This window comes from Notamacropus eugenii, chromosome 1 (genome assembly GCF_028372415.1).
Source record: "Notamacropus eugenii isolate mMacEug1 chromosome 1, mMacEug1.pri_v2, whole genome shotgun sequence".
NCBI classification, from domain to species: domain Eukaryota; kingdom Metazoa; phylum Chordata; class Mammalia; order Diprotodontia; family Macropodidae; genus Notamacropus; species Notamacropus eugenii.
In genome coordinates, this window is record NC_092872.1 from 541,354,957 (window position 1) to 541,380,947 (window position 25,991).

General features: G+C 39.4%; 1 protein-coding gene across 4 annotated transcripts in view; it reads left to right on the forward strand.

Moving 5' to 3' along the window:
* VIT (vitrin) overlaps positions 1–25,991 on the forward strand; it is a 147,219-nt gene that overhangs the window by 40,784 nt on the left and 80,444 nt on the right. For all 4 annotated transcript variants that reach the window (XM_072634156.1, XM_072634154.1, XM_072634155.1 and 1 more), the window contains exon 4: positions 24,915–25,071. In XM_072634156.1, the coding sequence (XP_072490257.1) occupies positions 24,915–25,071 (157 nt within the window). The remainder of the gene's footprint in view (positions 1–24,914; positions 25,072–25,991) is intronic.

The following is a 25,991-nucleotide window of genomic DNA, read 5'->3' on the forward strand; positions in this document are numbered from 1 at the left end:
TGCTATGGTTTTTTTTTAAGGTAAATAAGGATATGTTTGTTATTTAGCATTGTTATCATTTCTTTATGAATGAATTGAAATAGAAAATTGAGAGAAAAAATAGAAAAAAAATTGAAATTAAAAAATGGAAAATGAATTGAAATAGAAATAAATAAATAGAAAAATAGAAATAGAATGAATTGAAATAAAAAAATAGAAAAATCTATCAAAGGAAAACTATATATTCTTTGACCAAGGTTCGATTTTCCCCAAAGTACAGGCCTCCTTTGATAGTATCAAATAATTTAGAAGTAAATAATTTGCTCAAGAGGTATTTATTAAGCACTTACTATATGCCAAGCACTATTTTAGGTGTGTGGGGGGAGACCATTCCTGTCCTCTGGGAGTTTATATCCTTAGGCGAAGACAACACTTCCATGCAGTAGATACAAAATCAATGCAAGGTCTTTGGGGGAAGACTAGTAGCGACTGAGCTCAGGGTGTGTAATACTTTAAAAGCTAAACAGAAGAGTTTATACTTTATCCTACAGCAGTTCTTAACCATTTTTGTGTCATGAATCTTTTCAGTAGTCTGGTGAAGTCTATGGACTCCACAGAATAATGCATAAATTTTAAACGCAGAGGATTATAAGGGAAGTCAAAGGTTATTGATAATAAAGTTGTATTTTTTCCCATCATCCAATTTCACAGGCCCTCTGAAATCTGTCTATGGATCTTTGGGGGGTTTATGGATCCCAGGTTAAAAATAATAGTAAGCCATTGGAGATTAAGTAGAGGAGTCACATGGTTAGATGTGAATTTATCGAAAAGTTCTTTGGCATCAATGTACAGAATGGATTAGAGTGATAAGAGACTTGAGACAGGGAGATCAATTAGGAAGCTGTTGCGATAATCTAGCCAAGAGAGGATGAAGGCCTGAACTAAGGTGGTAGTAGCATGAGTGGAGAGAAAGGCCCTTCTTATATAGATATCTACTTGTGCACCCTCATTATATGAGATAATTTTTATATAACCATCCTTTCCTCTCTTTCGGGCTACCCAGTATATTCCTCATTCCCTCTCTTTCCTTTATTTTCTTAAGTTCCTCAAGACATAGCAGAACTACTCCCAGACCTTATCAAATTGAATTCCCTCTACGAATCTTGATAAAGGCCACTTTTGAAGACTATAAGTTACAGAATTACTACCAATCTGTGCTGGTGGAGAAAGTAGCCTCCCCAACTGGAGTTGTTCCTTTCACAAGTGAAATCATAGGTCCAGTTTAAAAAAAGATTATTGGCACTGCGTGGCTTCCTTTTCATACAAAGACCCAGAACAAGAAAATCCCTTCCCTCCAGAAGGCCACCTTCTAATATCAGTATTCTCCTGATGAGGCGATGTGGCTGCAAATCATTGAGTGTACTGGTCTCAGAAAAATTCAGATGATCTTAACGACTCAAAGACTAGTGCTGAGTGTGAATGGGATGCAGAATTTTTACCGATGATGACTTAAGAACGAGAAGAAGAATGGAAGACATCATGAACAGATAGATTACTGGAAAGCAGGAAGGCTGCTCATAGTAAAAATGAAATACAGCAGATGGATAAAACAAGTGGTTTAGCACAAATGGATACCCTTGAGATATTAAAAGACATGAAAGGGAAGGAAACAAGCATTTATTAAGCACCTACTATGTGTCAGGTACTGTGCTAAGTGTTTTACAAATATTACCTCATTTAGTCATTTTAAGAATTGTTTAAAGTAGGTGCTATTATTATCCTCTTTTTACAGCTGGGGAAACTGAGGCTGGTAGAGGCTAAATGACTTGCTCAGGGTCACACAGTTGGTAAGTGTCAGAGGGTATACCTGGGTCTAGAGTCAGGAAGACCTGAGTTCAAATCTGGCTACAGACATTTACTAGCTACATGACCCTGGGCAAGTCACTTAACCTCTGTTTGCCTTTATTCATTGGAGAGGGAAATGGCAACTACTTTAGTTGCCTTGCCAAGAAAATCCCATAGATAGTATTAGTGTGCTAGGGTTCCACAGGGTCATGAAGAGTCAGACATGACTAAATAACAAAAAACACAGGATAAAAATAAATCTTCATTGGTGAAGAGAATATACATAGCAATGAAATTACGGTAAATTAAAGTAAAACACAGGCTCAAGTAGATTAGAGCAGGGGTTTTTAACCCAAGACCTTTGCACTTTTTAAAAATATATTATAATTGTATTTCAATATAATTGGTTTACTTTGTAATCCTGTGTATTTTATTGGATGTATTTAAAGACATTATTTTGAGAAGGGATGCATGGGCTTTACCAGACTGTCAAAGAGTCCATGACACTAAAAATATTAAGATTCCCTGGATTTGAGGGACAGAGCCTCAAGGCAGGAATATAATATAGAAGGCCATTAAGCAGTTTATACATGGGGTGATATAGGCTTTGTAACCATGGTTATGGGCCCAAAATCAAAGAAAATATGAATGATATTATGAAGGAAAAACTGGCAAAAATTTGTAATTGACTGCATGTTGGAGCCAACAAAGAAGAAGCTGATGTTGTTCAAATATCCTTTACAAGTCAGTTTTATTTAATAAACCTGGCCTTTCTGTGGAGTATTATGTAAAAATGGATTTTACTGGAATTGAATGTCACAGTCATATCTTTATGAGACAGCCGACTCAAATTCAATCTTATTACTCTGCCTAAAGATGTATTTTTCTTTTCTCGATATTATTTCTTCCTCCCAACAGCTATAAGACATATTTATAATGCCTTTATCTGATTGATGGGCAGGATTAGGCCCAGGAGCAAAGTGACTTTCTCTGAAAAGGTGAACAGCAGAATGAGAAGTAGAACGTACTATCTTGAACACTGAGCATTTGACTTATTGAAGGTGACATCCTTCTGTAATCACTGTGTTATTAGAATAGGCAGGTTTCACAAACAACAGGCAAGGTAGGCAAAAGTAACGTCCATGCCTACAGGGCTCTCACAGTACATCAAGAGTGGTTTTCTGCTCTAGGATGGGGCCTCACCCTAGGAAAGCCAGTGAGATAAACATGAGCAATGAACTTGTTAAGTTCAGTAATCAATAGCTATGAATTTGACAAGGTCACAGATTCACATGGAATTACAGAAGGGAGCTCGGAGGCCATCTAATTCAATCTGTACTTGTAGCAGAATCTTCTTTATATCATCCTCAACAAGCTATTATCCAACCTTTGTCTGATGCCCAAAGGTAACAGAAAACCTATTTTCTTCAGAAGAAGCCTATTCCATTTTTGGAAAACTATTACGTGGTCTTCCCTACATCAAGCTAAAATCTTCATCTCTCTACCTTCTAGTATCTGGAGCAAAATAAACACTAGTATTTTTTTATATATATAAATTTATTTATTTCCAGTTTTCAACATTCACTTCCACAAAATTTTGAATTTCAAATTTTCTCCCCATCTCCCCCCTAATACCACCCCAGGACAGCTTGTATTCTGATTGCCCTTTCCTCCAATCTACCCTCCCTTCAATCAACTCCCTCCCAGCCCCTTCCTTTCTATTTTCCTGTAGTGTAAGATAGATTTTTATACCCCATTGCTTATATATCTTATTTCCTGGATACATGTAAAAACAGCCTCTAACATTCATTTTTATAGCTTTGAGTTCCACATTCTCTCCCTTCCCCGCTCCTTACCCACCCTCATTGGGAAGGCAAGCAATCCGATAAAGATTGATTTGTGGTCATGCAAAACATCTCCGTAAGAGTGATGGTATGAAAGACTAACTATATTTCCCTCTACCGTGTCCTGCCTTCCATTTATTCAATTCTGTCCTTTGACCCGTCCCTCTACCACAGTGTTTGCTTCTGATTACCCCTTTCCGCAATCTTCTGTCCCTTCTATTATCCCCCCTCTCTTATCCCCTTCCCCCCTGCTTTCCTGTAGGGTAAGATAAACTTCCATAGCCAATTGAGTGTGTATGTTATACACATATACACATATATATACACATACACATATACATACATATATATATATATTCTAATATTATTCTAATACTGAGAAAGGTTTCAGGAGTTACAAATATCTTTCCATGTAGGAGTGTAAGCAGCTCAACTTTATGGTTTCTCTTTCTTATTTATCTTTTCATGCTTCTCTTGATTCTTGTATTTGAAAGTCACATTTTCTATTCAGCTCTGGTCTTTTCAACAAGAATGCTTGGAAGTCCTCTATTTCATTGAAGTTCCATTTTTTCCCCCTAAAGTATTATACTCAGTTATTCTGGGTAGGTGGCTCTTGGTTTTAATCCTATCTCTTTTGATCTCTGGCATATCATATTCTATAAGCCCTCCAGTCCCTTAGTGCAGAAGCTGCTAAATCTTGTGTTATCCTGATTGTGTTTCCATAATACTTTGTTTCTTTCTGGCTGCTTGTAATATTTTGCCCTTGATCTGGGAACTCTGGAATTTTGTTACAATATTCCTAGGAGTTTTCTTTTTGGGATCTCTTTCAGGAGGTGATTAATAGATTATTTCCATTTTTATTTTACCCTCTGATTCTAGAATATTAGGGCAATTTTCCTTGATAATTCCTTGAAAGATGATGATTGGGTTCTTTTTTTGATCATGGCTTTCAGGTAATCTAATAATTTTTAAGTTATTTTTTCTGGATCCATTTTCCAGGTCAGTTTTTCCAGTGAGATACTTCACAATGTCTTCTATTTTTCATTCTTGATTTCTCATAAAGTCACTTGCTTCCTTTTCCTCCATTCTATTTTTAAATAATTGTTTTCTCCAGTGAACTTTTGGACCTTTTTTTTCATTTGGCTCATTCTGCTTTTTAAGGCATTCTTCTCCTCATTGGATTTTTGGACCTCTTTTGTTAGTTGGATTAGTCTAATTTTAAAGATGTTATTTTCTTTAGCATTTTTGGGGGGTTTCCTTTAGCAAGTTGTTGACGATTTTTTCTTGATTTTCTTGCATCACTCTCATTTCTCTTCCCAATTTTTCTTCTATTTCTCTTACTTGATATTCAAAATCATTTTTGAGCTCTTCCATGGCCTGAGACTAATTCATATTTTTCTTAGAGGTTTTGGATGCTGGAGCTTTGGCTTGTTGTCTTCTTCTGGCTGTATGTTTTTATCTTCCTCATCATCAGTGACATAAGAAAATACTTCATCAAGAAATAAGAGTCTATAGTCTGTTTCTTTTTCCCGTTTGTTCATTTTTTCTGCCAATTACTTGATTTTTGAGCTTTGTTAAGTTGAGGGCTCCAGAAGCAGCCCCTGCCTTGGGACTATTGCAGGAGCTGGGTCTGAGGCTGGTTCTGGAGCCCAACCATGCTGCCCTGTCATCCAGGTGAGAGATCCTTCCCACTGACTTTTGAAGCTGTCTTTAGCGTTTGTGAGTTGAGAAGTCTGGAATCCATGGTAGTCACCAGTGATTCACTTCACTAAGATCTGCTCCTGCTCAGTGAGTGCCAGCATGGTCCACACTTAACTGTACTCCACTCCTAGCCTGGTGCAATAGACAATTCCTATTGATCTTCTAGATTGTCTTGAGCTGGAAATTTGCTTCAGTCTGTCATTTTGTGGCTTTTGCTACTCTAGAATTTGTTTAGAGTATTTTTACAGGTTTTTTTGAGGGGTTTGGGGGGAGAGCTGTAGCAGGTCCATGCTTCTATGCTGCTACCTTGGCTCTATCTCCCCCCACAAGTAAAACACTATTCATCCTGCTTATGTGAATATATCCAATTTATTCAACTGATCTTCATATGACATGATTTCAAGGCCCTTCCCCAACAAAGTTAATGTTCTCTCTATGAATTCCATCATTTCAATGTCCTTTGTAAAAGTGAGGCTGTCCCAAAGTGAACACAGTAATTCAGATGTGGCCTTACTGAGGCAGATCATGGTGGATCTATTGCCTCCCTCATTCTGCATTCTCTGTCTCTCTTAATGCATGCTAAAGTTGCTCTGTTGGCTTTTATATCATGTTGTTGATTCATATTCACTGTGTAGCTAACTAAAACCACCAGGTCTATTTTTTTAGGTGTGCCTCCTCTAGTTTGTACTTGTGAAATTGATTTTTTGTACCCAGAGTTTGGACTTTACACTTATTCCTATTAAAGATTAGTAGATTCAGTCCAACATTCTAGTCGGTCAAAAATCTTTAAGGATCCTGACTCACCTTTGAATGTATTAGCTATCCATTTCAGCTTTAAGTCATTGGGAAATTTAATAAATTTGCCCTCTATGCCTTTATGCAGCTCACTGATAACCTTAGTGGCTGGGGTGTTGTCTGTTCTCTACATATCCACAGGCCTTGGATAGTATCCTCCACACATACTGAGGTCCATTACAAAAGTGAATGGTCTTTAAGCAGGAGGGCCTCATAGACTCCTTTGAGGAGGAGGTTGTGGGACAAAGAGAAGAACAGCATAAACCATTCAAGTAATAGAGTTCTCTTTCAGAAAAGCTACTGAAACCATGTGGTCTGGTGGACCATACCACGGGCCTGAAAGTCTGAGTTCTAGACCTCAGTCTCACCAATCAGCTCTCTGGCCCTCAGCCAGTTCTTATTTAGTCTCTATGGTTGAGGAACACTGAAGTTTCCTCTCAGGTAAATAGAATAGAGACTTTGTTGGGATTCAGTGACTGGTAGACTATTTACAAATATTTACATGGATGAGACTCTATGACTTGTGAACACAAACTCTCATCTTCCAGTTGGAAATATTTGGAGAAACAAATAAACAAAAAAGTAGTTTTAGGCTTGGTGTGATAACCTTTATATTTCAGTATACCAGATCCTAAGGTGTTTAAGGCTTGTTTGTTTTCCTGCCTTCTTCAGCTTTACCTGTATTTCTCCTTTGTTTCTAGTTTTTACTAATCGTCTTAAGAGGTTTGGATTTTAGCATTTTTTTTTAAAAAGAGAGAGAGAAAAGCATAAAGGCAGGAGAGGGAATCAACCTAAACGACAAAGGAGAAGCAAGATATAAACTGCAGGAATCAAGATGCTCATTGGAGGCACTGTAACCAGAACAGGAAACCAATATCTGTACCAGAGAGGAAGCTTCCTCTCTACAATAGTCTCTTTTTTCACAGAATTTGGGAGTTAGAAGAAATCTCAATGGCCACCTAGTCTAACCCTTACCTGAAAAAGAATTCCCAATATAATATAACCAACTAGTCTAACAATCTCTGTTTGAAGACCTCTAATAAAAAGGTACCAATCACCTTCCAAGGCAACCTATCCCACTTTTGGACAGCTCTAATTCTTAGAATGTTTTTCTGACATCAGGCCCACATCAACTAATCAATAAATAAGCATTTATTAAGTATCTACTGTATGCCAGGCACTGGCAATAGAAGTACAAAGAAATAATCCCTACTTTAAGGTGCTTACTTCTACTATTGCTATTGATTTTTTCCTGGCTTCACTGTCTCTCCTAGCCCTGCACTGTGCACTATAGCTGCTACTCTCCATTGCCTCTCTACAATCATGACTCTATCCTAGAAATGATGTTCCCTCCATCACTATGATTGCTGTACTGCATAAGACAAGGATAAACTGACTTGGGGTCCATGCCACCCATGATACCCACAATCAGTCACAGGATCAAATTGACTCCCATCTCTGCCTTTATGCTGGCTGTCTCCCATGCCTGGAATGATTTCCCTTTTCACCTCCAATTTTGAGAATTTGATGTTTTCTTCAAAATTCAGTTCAGATAACATCTTCTACATGAAGCCTTTCTTGATCTCTCTGACTGCTAATGCCCAAACCCCCCGCTACCAATAACTTGCATCTATTTTGCATAAATTTCGTATATACTTATTTATGTATATGTGGTCTCTTCCAATAGAATGTAAGCTTTTGGAGGACAAGAATTGTTTTTGTCTTTTTATCCCCAGCATCTAGCACAGTGCTTGGCACATTGTAGGTACTTAAATGCTTTTGGATTGATCAATTGTTTAGTTAGCAATACCAGCACCTCCCCAAAAAGTGGCTTCAAGATCTCCATGTCCTCTCTGCCTACCAACTCAATTTTACCCAGGTGCCAGAATTCTAAGTTACAGATATGCTTAAGAGCATATAGAAAAATAAGAGTACATTACATTATTATATTTGTATAGCACTTTACAATTTTCCACTCCCTTTCCCAAAGATTCTCTCATTTGATCTTACTTTGCTGCCAACTTTTTGCCAGCCATCTCAGCACCTGGATCAGAGACCATGCCCTGGGAGATTTAACTCTTTCAGCTCCAGAACTCCTGTCTTGGTTCTCCTAAGGTCCTCATTGGTGAATGTCTTTGTGGCCCTCTATACCAGGATGCCTGCTCTAGCCATGCTTCACTTTACTCTTTCACCATCTCTAGTCTATTTGCCATCATTTTCCAGTTCTGGAACTACAATCAGATCAGCACTGTCACTGCTATAGAAAGAATATATCAATTTACCCTCCTGTGACTGCACTCATTATCCTTGTAACTTTCTAAGTGAAAAATATACATTGTTGGTGACTATTCCCCTTTATGTCTTGCTTCTTCCTATTAGAAAGTAAGTTTGGTGAGGGCAGGATTAATCTTCACATTTGTTTTTGTATCTTCAATGCTTAGTAGAACAGTGTTTGACACATGGGAAGCACTTAATAAATACTTTTTCATTCATTCATTTATAATTCATTCATCTTCCTAGGAACCCCATGAAGAAACTGAAGCTCCTAAAGGTCATGTGACCTGGTCAAAGTGACACAGTCAGTAAATGGCAGAAATAGAAGTCGAATTCAGTTCTCTTGACCACAAGTTTAAAATCCTTTCCATTGTAGCATGTAACATAAAATCACCTGATGGAATCAAGAGAACATAGTAGGGGACTGAGAAGTCACATCTAAAAGTCATTGAACAAAAGCCCATGAATGAAAACAAATGTGTCAGAAGAGTCTGTGAAGATTAGAATGAAAAGGAAACAGCCAGCAATTCAGCAGCATCTGAGGAGACCCTTAAAATGAGAACTTTATTATGGAACTGGGAATCATAATGAAGCAAAAGATCAATCAAGAATGAAAAAGTCAGAAATGGCATCTGACTCTTTCAGCCAATCCAGAGCTGTCATGGATACTGAATGTATTAATGGATGGCTCTATAATCATCTTGATGATCAAAGACTTCTTCTGTGTTTACATTGTGGACTAGTGACCTCATCCCAGATCCATAACTAGATGGAGCAATCAGGGCATGTCAAATATGAGGAGAGGGTGTAGTTCTTTGCCATAGTGTTTGCATGTCTGCCAGCACACACCATTGTGTGGCAAAAGCACTTGAGGGTCATCCTCCCCAAGTCACATCACCACAATAAATATCTTAAGAATGCAATAGCTTCTCACAACACTCACTTGATGGGACTTAGACCATCCCTCTCTCAGTACCAGTGCTGCCTGTCTATCATTCATCTCTTTTTGTCTCATATGAAAGTATGTCTAGTCATGGCTCTTCCTGAGAGTTATTAAAGTAGTATGTGTTACATCATTTTTTATATCATTAGGATGAAGTAATGTATCATTTATGGATACATTTGGGTTGCAAGGAAGCTTGTGGCATTTAAGACACTTTCTAGATGCTACTAAGCATCCCTAAGTTCTAATATTAGAAACAGGATGAGAAAGAATAATGAGAGGTACTACATAACCCCTTGAAATGTTGAGTTCAGAGATAGTAATCCTTCCTTCCTGCCTAGCAACCTTTTCTCTTGTGCATTTTCACTTCTGCCTGCTACTGTATACCAATTTTCTTCTTAATGTGGGTGTAGAGGGTGAACAGCAAGTCTCTAAATAAATCTGAAAACAGTAATTACTCAACAAGTGCCAAGATAGTACTATTTAGTCAGCCAACCCCTTGTATATTCAGATTTGTCTGTCTGAGGTACCTAACTTGCCAACTATACTATCTTTCTTGATATCATTTTGTCCTTTTCTACCAAGACTCAGAGTTAATTTTCCCAGTGGAGCCCTGGGGTATGTCAGCAGGAAAGAAGGGCCTTTCTGAGTTCAGAACTTTCTCCACTAGGAATAGTGCTCCCAAGAACACCTTGCTTATCTACACAATTACTAGAGCTCAGCTTCTTTCACACAACACTAATCCCCCCCACACCCCATATATACTCCTTAACACATCAAAATAATGAGTCATCAAGGTCTTCTGCTCCATGTCTCACAAAAATTTACTCTGTTCCTATTTGTTGCCCACGCTCATGTCATTTCCATTCATTTCCAGCCTATTTTGTAATGTAGCACCTGGGACCTCACCCCTCACTCCCATGTATGTGTCCAACCAAGCTACTCTAGGTTCAAGGCACTTTGTGGGTCAGGACCCATTCAAAACCAGAGCTTGTGAGCCACCATCAATAAGTACCCTTCTGATAAGCCAATCATAAAGGACAGATTAATTCAAAGCGAAACATTCAATCAAATAGCAGAGTAAATTGATAAGAAAAGAGCTCCTCATACCCAGAGGTATATTCTCCCACAGGTACAATACTGTCTGTGAGTATATGCACACACTCAGAAATACATATGTAAGGAATATGCATAGGAGTACACAGGTTGAAAGCACATATATGAAGACATGCAAGGCAATGTATACAGCTCAGGCACATGTGTAGCAGGTTTGCATTTGACCAGGGTACATGGATGCCCAGGATAACTCACTGATTAATCAACAATTATTATTACTCATAACTCTGATGCTGTAGAGTTGCCTCTTCCCTTCATGTTATCATACCAATCTTCTGTACTCTGATGACCATCATGTCCCTGCTGTCTCTTCTGGGTGTCATGTCATCTCTGATGTGCATCTCTGCTGGTATATAGTTGTGTTTGATGGTCTTCACCTCTTGAAATACTTGGATCCATCTGCTGCTCTCTGCTACCATGTAAGACCACAGCCAAGTGAGGGTTAATATCCTTTAGGCCATAAATATAGTTCAGGTGCTAAAATAATTATACGTATCCAAGCATCCAGAAAAGGCCACCAGAAACCTAATTTATAATTCAGGTTTGTTTGTTTGTTTTTTACTAACCCTTCTATTTCTGGCTAGAGATTCCCAGCCACCTACCAGACTGGGTTATAAAATTCCTTTTAGAACCTGTCAAATCCTATTTTGGGGACTCTACCCAATAATATCACAAAGAAGCTGTGTCACTCAGGGGTGAGGGAGCTCCCATAATGCTCTTGGTTACCATGGAAATTAGACTGAGGGTAAGAACAAAAGAGTTAGAGATTCCAAGGACTCTTCATTAGATACTTTCTTCTAAATTCCTGCCTTTAATTATGAATACCCAAGTGCAGCAAAAACAATGTCTTTGTTTTTAGCATGACAGATCTCATTGATTTCCCTTTGAGAGGGTGAGATTTAGACTATACTGTTTTAGTACTTCTATCTATTTTAAGTAGTTCCCATTATTCTTCCCCCCAAAAATCAAGAACCTTTGGGATTTCCATGCAGTAAGGTTATATGGGAAAGGTAGTAGGAGAAAGACTGGAGCTGAAGAATGAGGAGAAGAAATTGTGAAAGATGCCAGAAAATAAATTTAGTGAGGAGAAATTTGGAAAACTTGAGAAGAAGTTGAAGAAGAAGAAGGTGAAGGAAGAAAAATAAAGAGGAAAAGGAGGTACAAGAAAAGAATTTGAGATGAAAGAGAAGGATCTAAGGAGGAAGAGGAGGAGGAACAGAAGGAAAAAGATAAAGGTCCCGTGAAGAAAGAGAAGGCAAAGTAGAATAACTTGGATGGAAAAAAAAAGAAAGAGAAAGACCAGAAGAGAAGTAGAAGGAGGGGTAGGGCTAGAAGAGAAGGAGAAGGCATATGATTAGAAAATGTAAGTATAACAGTTTAGTTATTCAAGGTACGAGGTTAGTAAGACAAGGAAAAGAAAGTTGGATATAACTGTTAAAGTACTAAATAGATGAAAAGAGGAAAGTGACATTTTTGCAAATGAAAATCCCCTGCAAACAGTATGTGGAACTAGAGTGTCAACAAAGTTTTGATGACCTCATTTCTCTGAGCTTGTGATGTTTGAATGTGGACTGGTCTCTGTTTTAGAAAAGGAAAGTTTTAAAAGAGTTCAATGAAAACCTCACGACCCTCTAGATTATCAGGAGAAGGAAATGTTCCATTAAGTTAGGGAGTGGGGAGGGTGGGAGGGAGAGAGACTATTTTCAGTGAGAAAATAAGAAACTAAACAGACAGAGGGGGATGCTGACCTGCGTCAGACTGAAGGGTGAAATGTCAGTCACATAAAGGAAAAAGAAAGAACAACCACTGAACACGAGTCTAAATAACAGATCTGTGGTTCTTCCTGAAGAGGAGAATGTAGGCCCTTTGAGGAGAAAACTATCCTCTGAGCAATAATCACATGGATCCATGGGTGCTACTGGCTGAGAAATCATCCAGTAAAGGTCAGAAGAAGAAATGCAAACCATAGCTTAGCAACTCCCTACTGAGAGGTAGTAAAGTAACTGTTTTTCATACTGTTAGTAACAGTAGAGGGATCTGCTGTTTTCTAAGGACATGTGTCCAAGATGTGATCAGGAAGTTTTTAAGACTTGTCCAACTAGATGATTACTACCCAATTCTGTCAGTTAGTCAATATGTGCCAGGTACTATGTGCCAGGTACTATGTGCCATGTACTATGTGCCAGGCATCGTGTTGAGCACTGGAGATGGAAAGACAAAAGACAGCTTCTGCCCTCAAGGAACTCCCAATCTAATGCACTACGTATAAGCAAGCCATTTACAGGATAAATAGAAGTCTTTAACTGAGGGAAGGAACTAGAATTAAAAGGGACTGAGATAGGCTTCCCATAGGTGGAATTTTAGCTGTGACCCAAAGGAAGCCTTCTGGCAATTTATGTGGATACAAATGATACTGCTAAAAAGAACCAAGATAATAATGCTAAAATTTGCAAAGTCTTGGGCAAAAAGCTAAATAGGGGCACAAGTGAAGTTTCCATCTTTACTATCAGATGAAGAATGGGGAGGGTATCAGGAAAGAAGGCAAATTTGGGAAGTGAAGGGTTGGTTAAGTAGATAGCATCAGAATTAGATTGGTATCTGCACCTTGGCTTTTATACACATATACACGCATATATGTGTACATAATATGTAATACACATATACATGTATGTGTAATTGTAATTCTTAGCACTCTCTGCCCTCTTTTCTGACATTGCCACCAACACTGCTGAAGCAAAAGGAGATCAACTGCACATCACCGAGGGCCATTTTGTAATTTTCTTTGTTTCATAAGTCATCAGGACTTACAATAATTCAGTCTCTGTCAAAACCAAAACTTAGACATCAATGTAGCTGGATGAGATTGAAGGTAAACCAGAGTCTGAAAGTCAGGCTTAGGGCTGAGATACACTTTTAGGTTCTGCAGAAGTAGTGATTCAAGATAAGAAAAAGGGGCAGAGTGAGATCGGGAGGGTGGAGGAGGAAATAGTAGTCAGTGAGCATAGGGGGTTATGAGTTTGCCATATAAATTGAAAAAGAAAGACAGGTTGAAAAACTGAGGCAAATAGAACTGGTAAAAAAAAATGTCCAGAGCAGCTAGTTGGAGCAGCGGATAGAATGCTGGGCCTGGAGTCAGGGATACCTGAGTTCAAATCCTATCTCAAAAAACATACTAGCTTTACTCTGTCTCAGTTTCCTCATCTGTAAAAGGAGCTGGAAATGGTAAACCACTCCAGTATCTTTGCCAAGAAAACCCCCAAAAGTCAGACATGACTGAAACAATTGAACCACAAAAAATATCTAGAGACTGGATTATGAGTACCCAGGCCAGATAGAAAGTGTGCTCAAAGGCCCAGCTGGATAATATTAATAGCTAACATTTATAGTATACTTTAAGATTTGCAGGCTACTTCATGTACATATTCTCTTATTATATATTCACTAACTGTCGGGTGATATTCTTGTTCCCATTTTACAGATGAAGAAATTGAACCTTAGAGTTTAAATTATTTTCCCAGCGTCATTCAGCCAGCAAGTATCTAAGGCAGGATTTGAAGTCAAGAATTCCTAAAACCAAATCTGGTACTCTTTCCATTGTACCAAGTAGCTACCTCTCAGATCCAACTAGAGAAACAATGGTAAGGCAGAGCAGGCAGGAAGTTTGCAGCTAGGTGAGTAGATTGTTTGGTGTCTGCGAAATCTGGCACCAAGAATGGGACTAGCCTGAGATAGAGAGCTTAGAACCACAGAACCAAGCTGTGAAAGGGGAAGAAAGTGATGACAGAAGATTCCCTTCCAGTCTCTCACTCATGTGGGTGTAGCCAGAGAAAGGAATTTATGTAAATTTAGCTTCAATAGTTCCTCCCACGGAGACTATGGATACTGTTACTCTCTTTTTAAGAGGCTATGGAACTTCGCAAAGTTACAATTTAACTGCTATTTTTTTTTTTTTTTGATGAGTCTATATGGAGCTGGAGAGGTCTGTCATCAGTGAAAAGATAGAGATTAATCGTCACTCTGAAGTTACCTGTCATGGCTAGAGAAAGACTATGAGAAAAGAAAAAAATATTCCCTGAGAATTGAATTTAACCCTTATATTAAGAATAAATAAGAACAGGATTCTTGCAAGATTTTGGCTACAAATCTTGAGAGGTGACTAGTGGGACTGTGTTCCAGAAATGAGAAGTCTTCCTCTTCCTCCTCATCCTCCTCCTCATGCAAAACAGCAAGGTTTTATTAAGCTCTTACTATGTGTCAGGTACTTTGCTAAGCACTGGGGATACAAAGAAAAGCTAAAATGCATTTCCTGTTTTCAAGAAGCTCATGTTTTAATGGAGAGATGACATACAAATAACTAGGTACATATTAGATGGATATGTGTAGTATAAAAAAAAAGTGATCTCAGTGGTGAGGCACTAGCAATAGAGAGGACCAGCAAAGGCCTCTTTTGTCTAGTAGGATGCAAGCCGAGGCTTGAAGAAAGCCAGGGAAGCCAGAAATGGAGGTAAGAAGAGCTTAGGGGTGATTCCAGGCTTGGGGGAATGCAAAAGCATGAAGATGTGTGAGACATGAATGAGAAACTGCAAGAAGGACAGTGCCAATGGATTATAAGGTATAAAAAGACCAAAAAGATTTTGAAAAGGTTGTTAAACACTTCAAAAGTCAAATAGAAGATAGTGATCAAATGATCCTGAAAATAACAGCCACTGGAGTTTACTGAGGAGGGGGAGTGAAATAATCAGTCCTCTGCTTTAGGCAGCCAAGAGGATGGACTGGATTGGGGAGAAACTTGAGGCAGGGAGACAAACCAGAATGCTATTGCAATAGCCTAGAGATGAAGTGATGGGAATTTGCTGCGAAGTGGTACCTGTAAGAGAGAAGAGATGGGAGTGTGTGCAAGAGATACTGTGAATGTAGGAACAATAAGGTTTGGCAACAGACGGGATGTATGGGATGAAGGAGTTGAGAATGGCATTGAGAGTCTGGCTTGGGTGACTGGGCAGATGATGGTGCCCTCCACAAGGAAGTTAGAAAGAGGAGCTCTAGGTCCTCAAGTACAGCCCTTTGACTGTACTTCACAGAACAGATCACCATAACAAAAGGATTCGTTCTGTAAAACTTAGACCCTGTCAAAAGGCTGCACCCAAGGACCTAGAAGGCCACATGCAGCCTTGAGACAACAGGTTTCCTACCCCTGGTTAGAGTAATGGTAACAGAGAGGATTCTACGATCTTTTCCACATCTAATACTTTGTAAATACTTATGTATGCCTTTGTTGTTATTATTGGTTATATTATTAATAAAATATATAGCTAGTACTTTTGATATTTATTTAAACCTAGGAGTTTAGGGAGAGAAGTGTAAACACACATATATATGCACATATGTATATGAATATATATCTCAACATGTTGTAAACAAATGTACACATATGTATATTTATACATATCTCCATATGGATGTATTATACAACATCTACGTATACACATTTACATACATATGTGGAAGGAGGAGAAAGAGAGAAGCAATTAATTATGGGGGAAAAAGTTTCTCCAGTTTGTTAGATAAGCAACATTTAAACTTGGGTGAGGATTCAAAGCTAATTTTTTAAATGAGAAAGATGCCATAGTTTTAGTAACTAATAAGAAATCATTCAAACATATTCTTGGGTTACCTTAAAATACAACATGAAAAGAGTTAGGAAATGAGGTATTAGCAGAAAGCACCATACCTAGGCTACTTGGCAAGGCTCTATTACACTAGTGATTATAATTATAATATAATTACAATTAACAAAGGGTATTTAGGTACAACAGGAAGTAGGTAGAGGTCTAGAGTGCCTAGACAGTAACCTGGGTATGGTGAATGCTAACATGAAGTAGGCAAGGCAGGAACTGTGGTCTGTGAAGAATGCCTTTCAGCACGAGAGAGGACAGTTGGGTGGGCAAGTAAAGAAGCTAAGAACCCACAGCAATAAAGTTAGAGAATTGTTATGAACATGAACATAGAAGAATGCAGACTCCCTTATGATGTCATCGTGGCATGCATGGAGGGAGATTTTTCTAGTACCCACACCTGGTGTGTAGCACCTCACAAGCTGATAAGATAGGATTCTGTATGGAATATGGAATATGGCATATCTGACTTAGGGGCTACTGAGCTTACCTTTAGGTAAAGCAAAGAGCTTGGTGGCACACCAAACAACCAAGCAGAAGGACTAAGCAGTAGGTATTGTTCTAGACAAGTGACTTGGGCAGTAAAGTAAGACTAAAGCTTGAGAGAAGAAATACCCAAGGATTAATAACAATTCACATTTCCATGGCATTGTAACTTTGCCAGATAATTTGCTCAGAACCCAGTGAGGTCGGTAGTGCTGCTGCTTTTGCCTCTGGTGAAGAAGCTGAGAATCTGAAAACTAGATGGTTTGCACGTTTCCATAGCTCAGGAGCATCTGAAGCAGATGTTGAGTTAGATTTTCTGCTCTAAGTCCCTCATGTCATCCAAAACGCCATTCTGCCTCTCACTGTGGACACAAGGACAGAATTAGGAATTGTGGGGAAGGACTTGGGTCAAGGATACTCGAGCATTAGAAATCAGAACCGAGACAGACAACAACAGAAACCTCGTGGCAATGTTGTGGTGATAATTAGCAGAGATGTTCTAAGAAAGAAACTCTGTGAATGTTCTCTCCAGGGCTAGAACTTAGACCACACTTTGGGCAGAACTGAGCACCAAGAGGGACCAGGTAAGCTTACCTGACACCTGGCCAGAATCAAGGCAACTAGATGGAACAGTGGATAGAGTGCTGGACCTGGAGTTAGAAAGACCTGAATTCTATTCCAGGCTCAGAAATTTACCAGCTGTGTGACCTTAGGCAAGTCACTTAACTTCTATTTGCCTTCATTTCCTCATCTATAAAATGGGGATTATAACACCTACCTCCTAGAGTTATTGTGAGGATAAAATCTGAGAGTATTTGTATAGAGTAAAGCATTTTGCAAACTTTAAAGAACTGTATAAATGCTAGCTATTAATATGGATTGCAATCACATTGGGGTAGAAGATGACAACAGAGGGAAAGAGCCTGGTAAAAGAACTGTTCTTAACAGCCAAACATGAAAATTTGAAAATTTGCCATCACAAGGTGCTGGTTACAATACAATTTAACTTCACTGCACTCCAGCTCTCCTCTCTTACAAAGAGTCAAGAAACAAAAAGGAATGCTCCAACCTAGTTTACCCAAGAGAGGAGAGTGGTCTTGAAGAGATATATGATTAAATCTGCCCAGTCACACACACCTAGGACACAGGTCAACCAGCCAGTTTTAGAAGGGAATCATACCAGCATCACCAGCTCAAAAGTTGTCCTTAAAAATAAAAAAGTTCAAAACACACCCCAGGTCCCAAAATAGAATATATAGACCTGAATGTCTGGGTTACAAAAATGAAAGATAAGGAAGAAAATAATTTTGGTCTGGAGTCAACCTTAGGTGGGGAGAATGAAACCAGCAAAACTGTTTCAAGCACCGAATTAGAATTTCTTAACTCAAGCCACAAATTGTTTAAACCAGAGCAAACATGGCCTGCTGGATTCCCAAGGGAAGGAAGGAGTTCCAAACTGGCCCAGGACCAAGCCAGCCAAGGATGGCTGGGAGGGTGGGGTAAGGAAAAAGATGGGGCTCTGGTTCCAAACCTCTTTAAAGACCGGATGAAATGTTAACAAGGCTAGCATAGGTAGTTAAGGGTTAAAAGGAGTCACATTGTTGGTACAGCTGGAAGTCATTAACAGCTGAGACCATCACAGAAACTTAGAGAGGGAGTGGGTGGCCTGGCCACTGTTCAGAATCCATTCACAGAATCTTAGAGTTGGAAGGAAGGGCCCTTAGGGGTCATCCATTCCAACCTCCCACCCCATGCAGGAATCCCTTTTACAAAATCCCTGACAAAAGATTACACAGCCTTTGCTTAAAGTAGAGAGAGGAGCTCACTACTTGAGTAGGCCTTCCTCATTGTTACACTGATGACCTTGCTCATCTCCCTGGAGAAAAGCATGGCAGGTCCCCCCCCTCTTCTCCATAACAGCACTTCAAATATTTGATGACAGCCGTTATATCCACCAATAACACCTCTGTTCCCCCAAATCTTCTCTTCTCTAGGCTAAACACCTACTGTTCCTTCAACCATTCCTCCTATGACATGATTTTCAGTGTGGTGCAGGACCAAAGAGTGAGAGATTTCAAGTCAGAAAACCTGCATTCAAGTCTCAATTCTTTCACTTACTATTGACCTTGGGCAAGTGTCAACTTTCTGGGCCTCAAGTTTCCCATCTATAAAATGAGGGGACTGAACTAGATAACCCTTGGGGTCCTAAATCTATCTAAACTCTAAATCTATTATTCTATAATGAGTTCTCATTCTATGAAAGCACTCAAGTTTATCAGAGTCCCTTTTAAAATGTGACACCTAGAATTGGCTAACATACTCCACTTAGGCCATGATCAACACATATGGAACCAACGTGGGCTACTTTGGGAAGTGATACTTGGCTCCATTGACAGCTACCTTGGTTATTTCTTCAATAAGACTAGTACTATGAGTTTCCCTACAACATTTGCTAAGTCTTCACCTTAAAAAGGCTATTGAATTCTATTTAATAAAACCCTTTACACTTCTGTGGATGGTGATTTACTCTGTAGGGTACTTTTTGTTACTTTGTACATACTTATAAGAGTATGTGCCACTCCCCCAAATGGAACATGATCTTTTTGAAGAGAGACTTCTGTCTTTGTTTTTATGTCCCCAGAACCTAGTAAGTGCTTAATAAATGCTTATTGATTGATAAATGGATGATGATAGCAGCAGTGATAGCAACTGCAGAACAGAGTAAGCCAGTAGTTGAGTTGAATTTTCACCAAGGAAGGTACCAACTTGGGGCAAAATGAAGGGGCATAAGAGAGAAAATCTGATTCTAAATGGAATATACTCATTGCTACCCACTCCCTTGACTAATCCCAAAACACCATTTTCATTACATCAGCTCCTTTTATCAGAAAGATTCAATGTTTCCTCACTGCCTATCGGATAAAGTCTAAACTCTTCAGTCTTGCATTCAAAGTCTTCCATAATCTTATTCAAACCCACTTTTTCAGCCTCATCTCATACAACTACATGAATTATGTGATTACACATTATTACATTCTAATCAGACTGGTCACCTCACTGTCCCCTAAATGAATCTTGAGTTTTCCAATCTCTACATCTTGGTTTGTGCCATGTTCTCCAACCTGAATGTTTGCCCACCTTCTTCTCCCTTTCTAAATTCTATATATCCATCAAGATCTAGTTTATGTCATTCCCTCCCCCACCCATTTTATATAAAGTCTTTTCTAAACATCCCAGAACATAGTGAGCTTTCCCTTTCATGAAACATGCTTAATATTTGTACCACATGTTTGGCACTAACAGTATACTTTATTGTACAATATTACTTAACTTTTTTAATATGTATATTTTATGTTCCCAATTAGATTTTAAGTTCCTTGAGAGTAGGGACCATGTATTTTACTTCTTTGTATATTCACAGTGAAAATCCACCAATCTAACCTTATCTTCAAATGGTCTTCGATATGAATTCACCATCCTCCAGTTATATCATTGTTCAAGGCTTATTCCAAGAGTCATACTTATATATAGTTTCCTTCTCTCCCCAGAATGTCCTTCCAGCACCTCTGCAAATTTTATATGCTGGGCAACAGGGGAGGCAGCTGCTTCCAGAGAATGACGTTGCCACCCAGGGTTGACAGTTATGGGAAGAGAAGAGATGACAATGGGGAACAACATTTAAGATGGGGTAGCCCCTGTGGACAGCATACAGTTGGTAACTCAGACAATCAGTGGGAAATACACTCAGATCCATGCCCTACCTAAAGCCTTTCAAGGTTCAAACTTATTAAAAATATTTTAGACAAAGAACTGATGTAACACTAAGTTAAAACTGCTCTGTCACCCACAAGGCAACACAGTAGAATGATGTGTGCCAATGAAATGGAGATTTTCTCTAATTGCCTAATAAGGAATGAGGGATGAAGAGCAGAGAGCCAGGAAACAGCTCTAAGTACAAGCTCTGATCTACAAGGATTGACTCTAAAGACTTAAGTCAGCTTAAAACTGCCTGAGGTTGGGGGAGAATGCTTATCTACCAGTTAGTTAAGCTTTAGTACACATACATCTTGGGGGCTGAGGCCAAACCCATCAAACCAAATTCTACCAGCTCACACAATATAATCATCAAAGTTACATCTCCTCCATTAGGCTTTCCCAATACTCTCTCTAGCACACATCCATCTTCTTATCTCTGCATTCTCATAGCACTTACTGTCTGTTGCTGAGGTGCAGTTAATATCCCCAGTTTATAGTTGAGAAAATGGAGGCAAAGGTTAAGTGACTTACCCAGGGTCACACAGCTACTATCTGAAACCACATTTGAACTCAGATCTTTCTGATTCCAAACCCAGTAGTTTATCCACTGCATGGCTAGCTATATCTAAGGAACCAAGGGATTGATAGAGAGATTACACTAAGAATCAAGAGGGGGGCACGAGAATTTGTGATTGTGGAAGTCTCCTTGCCAGGATTAGTTGCTTCTAAATCTACTTATTCTACTTCAAAATGGGTTTGGTGGGGCCAGAAGCAATCAGAAGCCCCTGCCAGCAAGCAGTTAGTAAGATCAAGACTGGGAAAGCACCACTCTCAAAAGACACCAATTCTCAATGAATACTAAATTCCATGCCCCAGATCCCAACTCCAGAGTTTCTGTGCTTTGTACTGATAACTTAGCCCTACAGAAAGTCTGAGTTGACGTTCTATGGAATCTGTGTTGCTATACTTGCCTACTCAAGGGCATTTTGTTGCCCAGATATTCCTGGTTCTAAATGCATCCTATTTCTGGGAGCGCTTGCAGGGTTTAGGAGAGTGGTAGACTCATAGCTACTTAGTAGATGTTTTATTATCTTAATATATGTTATGTTCTCTAGTTATCAAGTATTGTTTATATGCTTACTGAGACTATTCTCTGAATAAATGCTGAATGCAGTATCTAAGCCAGTTTGCCTCATCCTGTGTAAAGTTGACATCATTATACTGAGGTGACATGACTCTTTAGTCACTGAAACAGAGGGGAGTCATATCTTACTTGGAGACTTGGGTCTAAATTAAGTATAGTAAAAATTGTCTCCTCTCTGCATCAGAACTCTCTGGTGACCACCAGGGGCATGTTGAAACAGTGAGTGTTAGGGAATGTGTCAGGCAACAGTCATCGTTTCAATACAAGGATTGACTCTAAAGACTAAGTCAGCATATATTTATTGAGCACCTACTATGTTCTAAGCACTCTGTGTTTGTCCTTCGTTGCTGAAGAAGACCATGCCATCAGAGAAATGATGACATGACTTGCACTTGATTTTGTTTTGAGTGAGGGAGGGCTGTGTAGGTCACCAGCCTCACTTCTCCTCCAGAGCCATCTGAATCCAGTGACCAGATATTCATCAGGATGACTGGAGATGACCCAGGATGAGGCAATTGGGGTTAAGTGACTTGCCCAAGGTCACACAGCTAGTGAGTGTCAAGTGTCTGAGGTGAGATTTGAACTCAGGTCCTCCTGACTCCTACGCTGGTGCTCTATCCACTGCACCACCTAGCTGCCCTCTAGGCACTATGCACATACAATGAAAGATAAAAACAGTTGATCTCTAGAGCATGAAGTGGGACTGGGAATGAGCTGTTGCTTGACAAGACTCCACCATTCCTTTGCCTAATGTCCCACTGAGGCCTCTCTCCCCAGCACCACAGCCCTGCTTTACCCTTACCTCAGGTAGATGGGAATGAGAGAGAGGGAGGTAGGTTATCAGTATCACCTGGTGGGAAGGGAATACTCAGCTTTCAGAGTTGCCATCTCACACACACTCCAAGGGGTAAATGGTCATGGAGTAGAATGGAAGATGTAATCTACAGTATTTAAATTATTATTATTGTCATTATATTCTCTCATTTTCCCTTTCTCTCTCCCTCCTTTCTCCTTTCTCTCCCTTTCTCTGTCTATTTCCATGTCTATTTGTCTCTCATAGTTGAATTCAATGTGCAAATGTGACTCTAGTGTATAGCAAGTTCAAAAACAGACAGGGTTAGTCAGTGGGTTGGAAGTTGATCCACAGCTCAGAACACCTCTTAACAAGAATCACAGACCCATAAAGGCTGAAGTAAGGATTGAAGGTCACTGTCTCTCTGGTAACCATACAGAACAAACACAACATTCAATCAGTCAAGGCTTCTACACTTACCCAGGTCAGGTGGGACTCCTTAGTGAATGGCTCTCAGTGCCACCTGGTGGTTTAAACATTTAAGAGTTTTGTTAACATGAGCTGTCATTGTTGACCTCATTTACTCCCATGAGACAGGGTGTGCTCTTCTTTTACCACTGAACTTGAAGTCTGGGATGTTTTGGGGAAGAGTTATGACCTAGGGCATGTTGTCTGATCCTTTTTTCAACATCAGTTTGATTGGAGTATTCCATCAGAAGCTCTTTTGCTTTATGGCCTCACCTTTGTGGGAACTTGTTCCACCAATGCAGATAACCTCTCACTTTAGAGGGGATGTTAACAATTTGTTGTGTGTCATGGAACATTTTGGCACTCTTGTTAAGTCTATAGACCTGTTCTCAGAACAATGTTTTTAAATGAATTTCTAAAAATACCAAGAATTGAAAAGAAAACTAAATTGAAATAGTTATCAAAATATTGAAAGTTTCAAATTTTCAGAATCCCCTCCTCCATGGACCACTTGGGTCCATGGATGTCAAATTAAGACCCCCTGCCTTAGAAAATTACCTGAGGCTCAGTGAAATAACTTGCCTATAGTCACACAGTTAACAAATGTCAGGCGGGATTTGAACCTAACTTCATGCCCAGTGGGCAGCCAGGTGGCAGAGTAGATAGAACACTGGCCCTGGAGTCAAGAAGACTTGTCATCCTGAGTTCAAATCTTGCCTCAGACACTTACTAGCTGCGTAACCCTGGGCAAGTCACTTAATCCTGTTTGCCTCAGTTTCCTCATCTGTAAAATGAGCTAGAGAAAGAAATGGCAAACCACTCCAATATCTTTGCCAAGAAAACCCCAAATGAAGTAATGCAGAGTCAGACATAACTGAAAAAAATGATTGAAAAGTGTAGTGCTTGTCCATTACGCCTCACTACCTCTAGCTTCATTCTTCCACTTACTTCCCTAAAAACTTTCTGATTGTTCAGCCTCATGTTTCCTGAGCATAGGCCAGGAGAGTCTGAACAGAAGGCTTTGCTTCTAACAGTATTTCAAAGAATGGCTTTGACTCTTTGAAGTTCTTTGTAGTCTTGGCTTGGCTACACTAGAGTAGACTGGCAAAGAGCTCCTCGTGCAAGTGGAGGAATCATGGGAGCTGGATGAGCAGCCTCTCAAGTTGTTCATTTAATGACTTAGGGGTTTAGAGAAATATCTTGCGGGGAGGGGTTTGGAAAGAAGAAGTGAGTGGGTGTTTGTATCTGTGTTTAAGCAAAATTGGGGCAGGGCTAACGGGTTTGTTGCATTTTTACTTATTCATAAGAATGCCTTACAGTTTTCTCTCCTTCAAGTGGACCCATGGAACATCCTAATTAATAATTGACTTATGAAAAACTTCCACATTTGGAAAGTATGCTCATTTTCTCACTTGAACTTCACAAAAACCCTCTGAAGTAAATATTACAGGTATTATTATCCCCATTTTATAAAAGAAGAAACTGCGATGCAGAGAGCTTAATTAGCTTCCTTATCTACTCCACCACATGCAACAATATGATCCTGCTCTTTTCTTAAGAGTACATTTAAGTACCAAAGGCAGGTCCAGAATTTTTAAGCAATAATAGATGACAGGCTATCAAGGTCTATCTTAAAAAATTTTTTTTCTATATCATTTGGATCTTAAATATCTTCATTTCCCAACATATTCCTCCCCTACCCAGAGACTAATCCCATCATAACAAATAAAAAAGAAAAAGGGGAAAACAGTTCAGCAAAATTAATCAACATATCAAGTCTGATTGAATACGTAGCATTACACATCCATGGTCACCCCTCAACTACCCCTCCCCCCCAAAGAAGGGAGAGAGGTGAATTCTCTTCTTTTAGAGGTCAACTAGAACCATCTTTTGGCTTAAGCATGGTCACTGAGAGCTGATGGTCTTCAGAGATATTCTGTTTGCTTTTATTTGGTGACTGAATGGGGCCAGGGGCAGGAATAGCTCTGCTTTGGGAGATTAAGTGAATAAACAGTCATAACCTCTTGTTGTTCACCCTGCATGTGGTTTCACCTGCAGTACTGGGTTTAATTTTGCCATCATTTTGCATTCGCAGCTGTGCCTCAGATCAACTGTGATGTCAAGGCTGGGAAGATAATTAATCCTGAGTTTATTGCGAAATGTCCAGCTGGATGTCAAGACCCCAAATACCATGTTTATGGCACTGACATTTACGCATCATATTCCAGTGTCTGTGGCGCTGCTGTTCACAGGTGGGGAGCTTTGAGCTATTTCAGAACCCAGCGATCAAGGCAAGGGGCTCAGAGACGCTAACCACAGTCAGATGGGATTACCTACCAGGGGAAAGGAATGAGTTGTCATGGTTCTCTTTTCATAGCACTAGTTGAAAAGGAGGATTGAGTGAGTCTTCATTTAAAGTCACCTTTTTAAAAAAAGCTCTCCCTTGGTGGAAGATAAATCAACATTTCAGAGGTTTCTATTGAAATCTAGGACAAACAGCCAAGTAGAATCTGATAAGATTCAAAGATGGCAAAAAATATTATCAATTTACACATTACAGGAAGATAGGAGGAAGAGAAAGCTAAGACCCTTGATAATAATCAGGATTCCAAAAGATCTTGACAGGCTAGACTATTGGGCCACACCTAATGATATGGAATTTAGTAAAAATAAGAGCAAAAACTTACACTTGGGTTCAACAAATCAACCTCGCTTATGCAAGAAAGGAGAATGTCACTTTCTCTGTAATTTATAGTCTTAGAGAGTTTCCCAGGATGCTTAGAAGTTAAATGTGGTCACATAGCCAGTTTGTTTTAGAGGTTGGACTTGAACCTAGCTCCAAGGCGAGCTCTATCTCCTCTCCCTACTTCTCACTGCCTTTGCAAGATCATAGATTTTTAGAGATAGAAAGTTCAAGATTTTGGAAATCATTGAGCCCAACCCTCATTTCATTGATGAGGAAACTGTCCAAGAGAAGTTAAGTGACTTGCTCAAGGTCATACAACTGTAAGGGGCAGAGCTAGTATTTTAACCTAGGTCCTCTGATCCCAAATCCAGTTCCCTTTCCACAGTACATGGTGTATACTTAGTGACTCCACTAAAAATGTACCTGGCAAAGCTGGGTCTATCCTGAAATCACGGATTATGGCCTTAGATTTTTGAGACTTCCTGA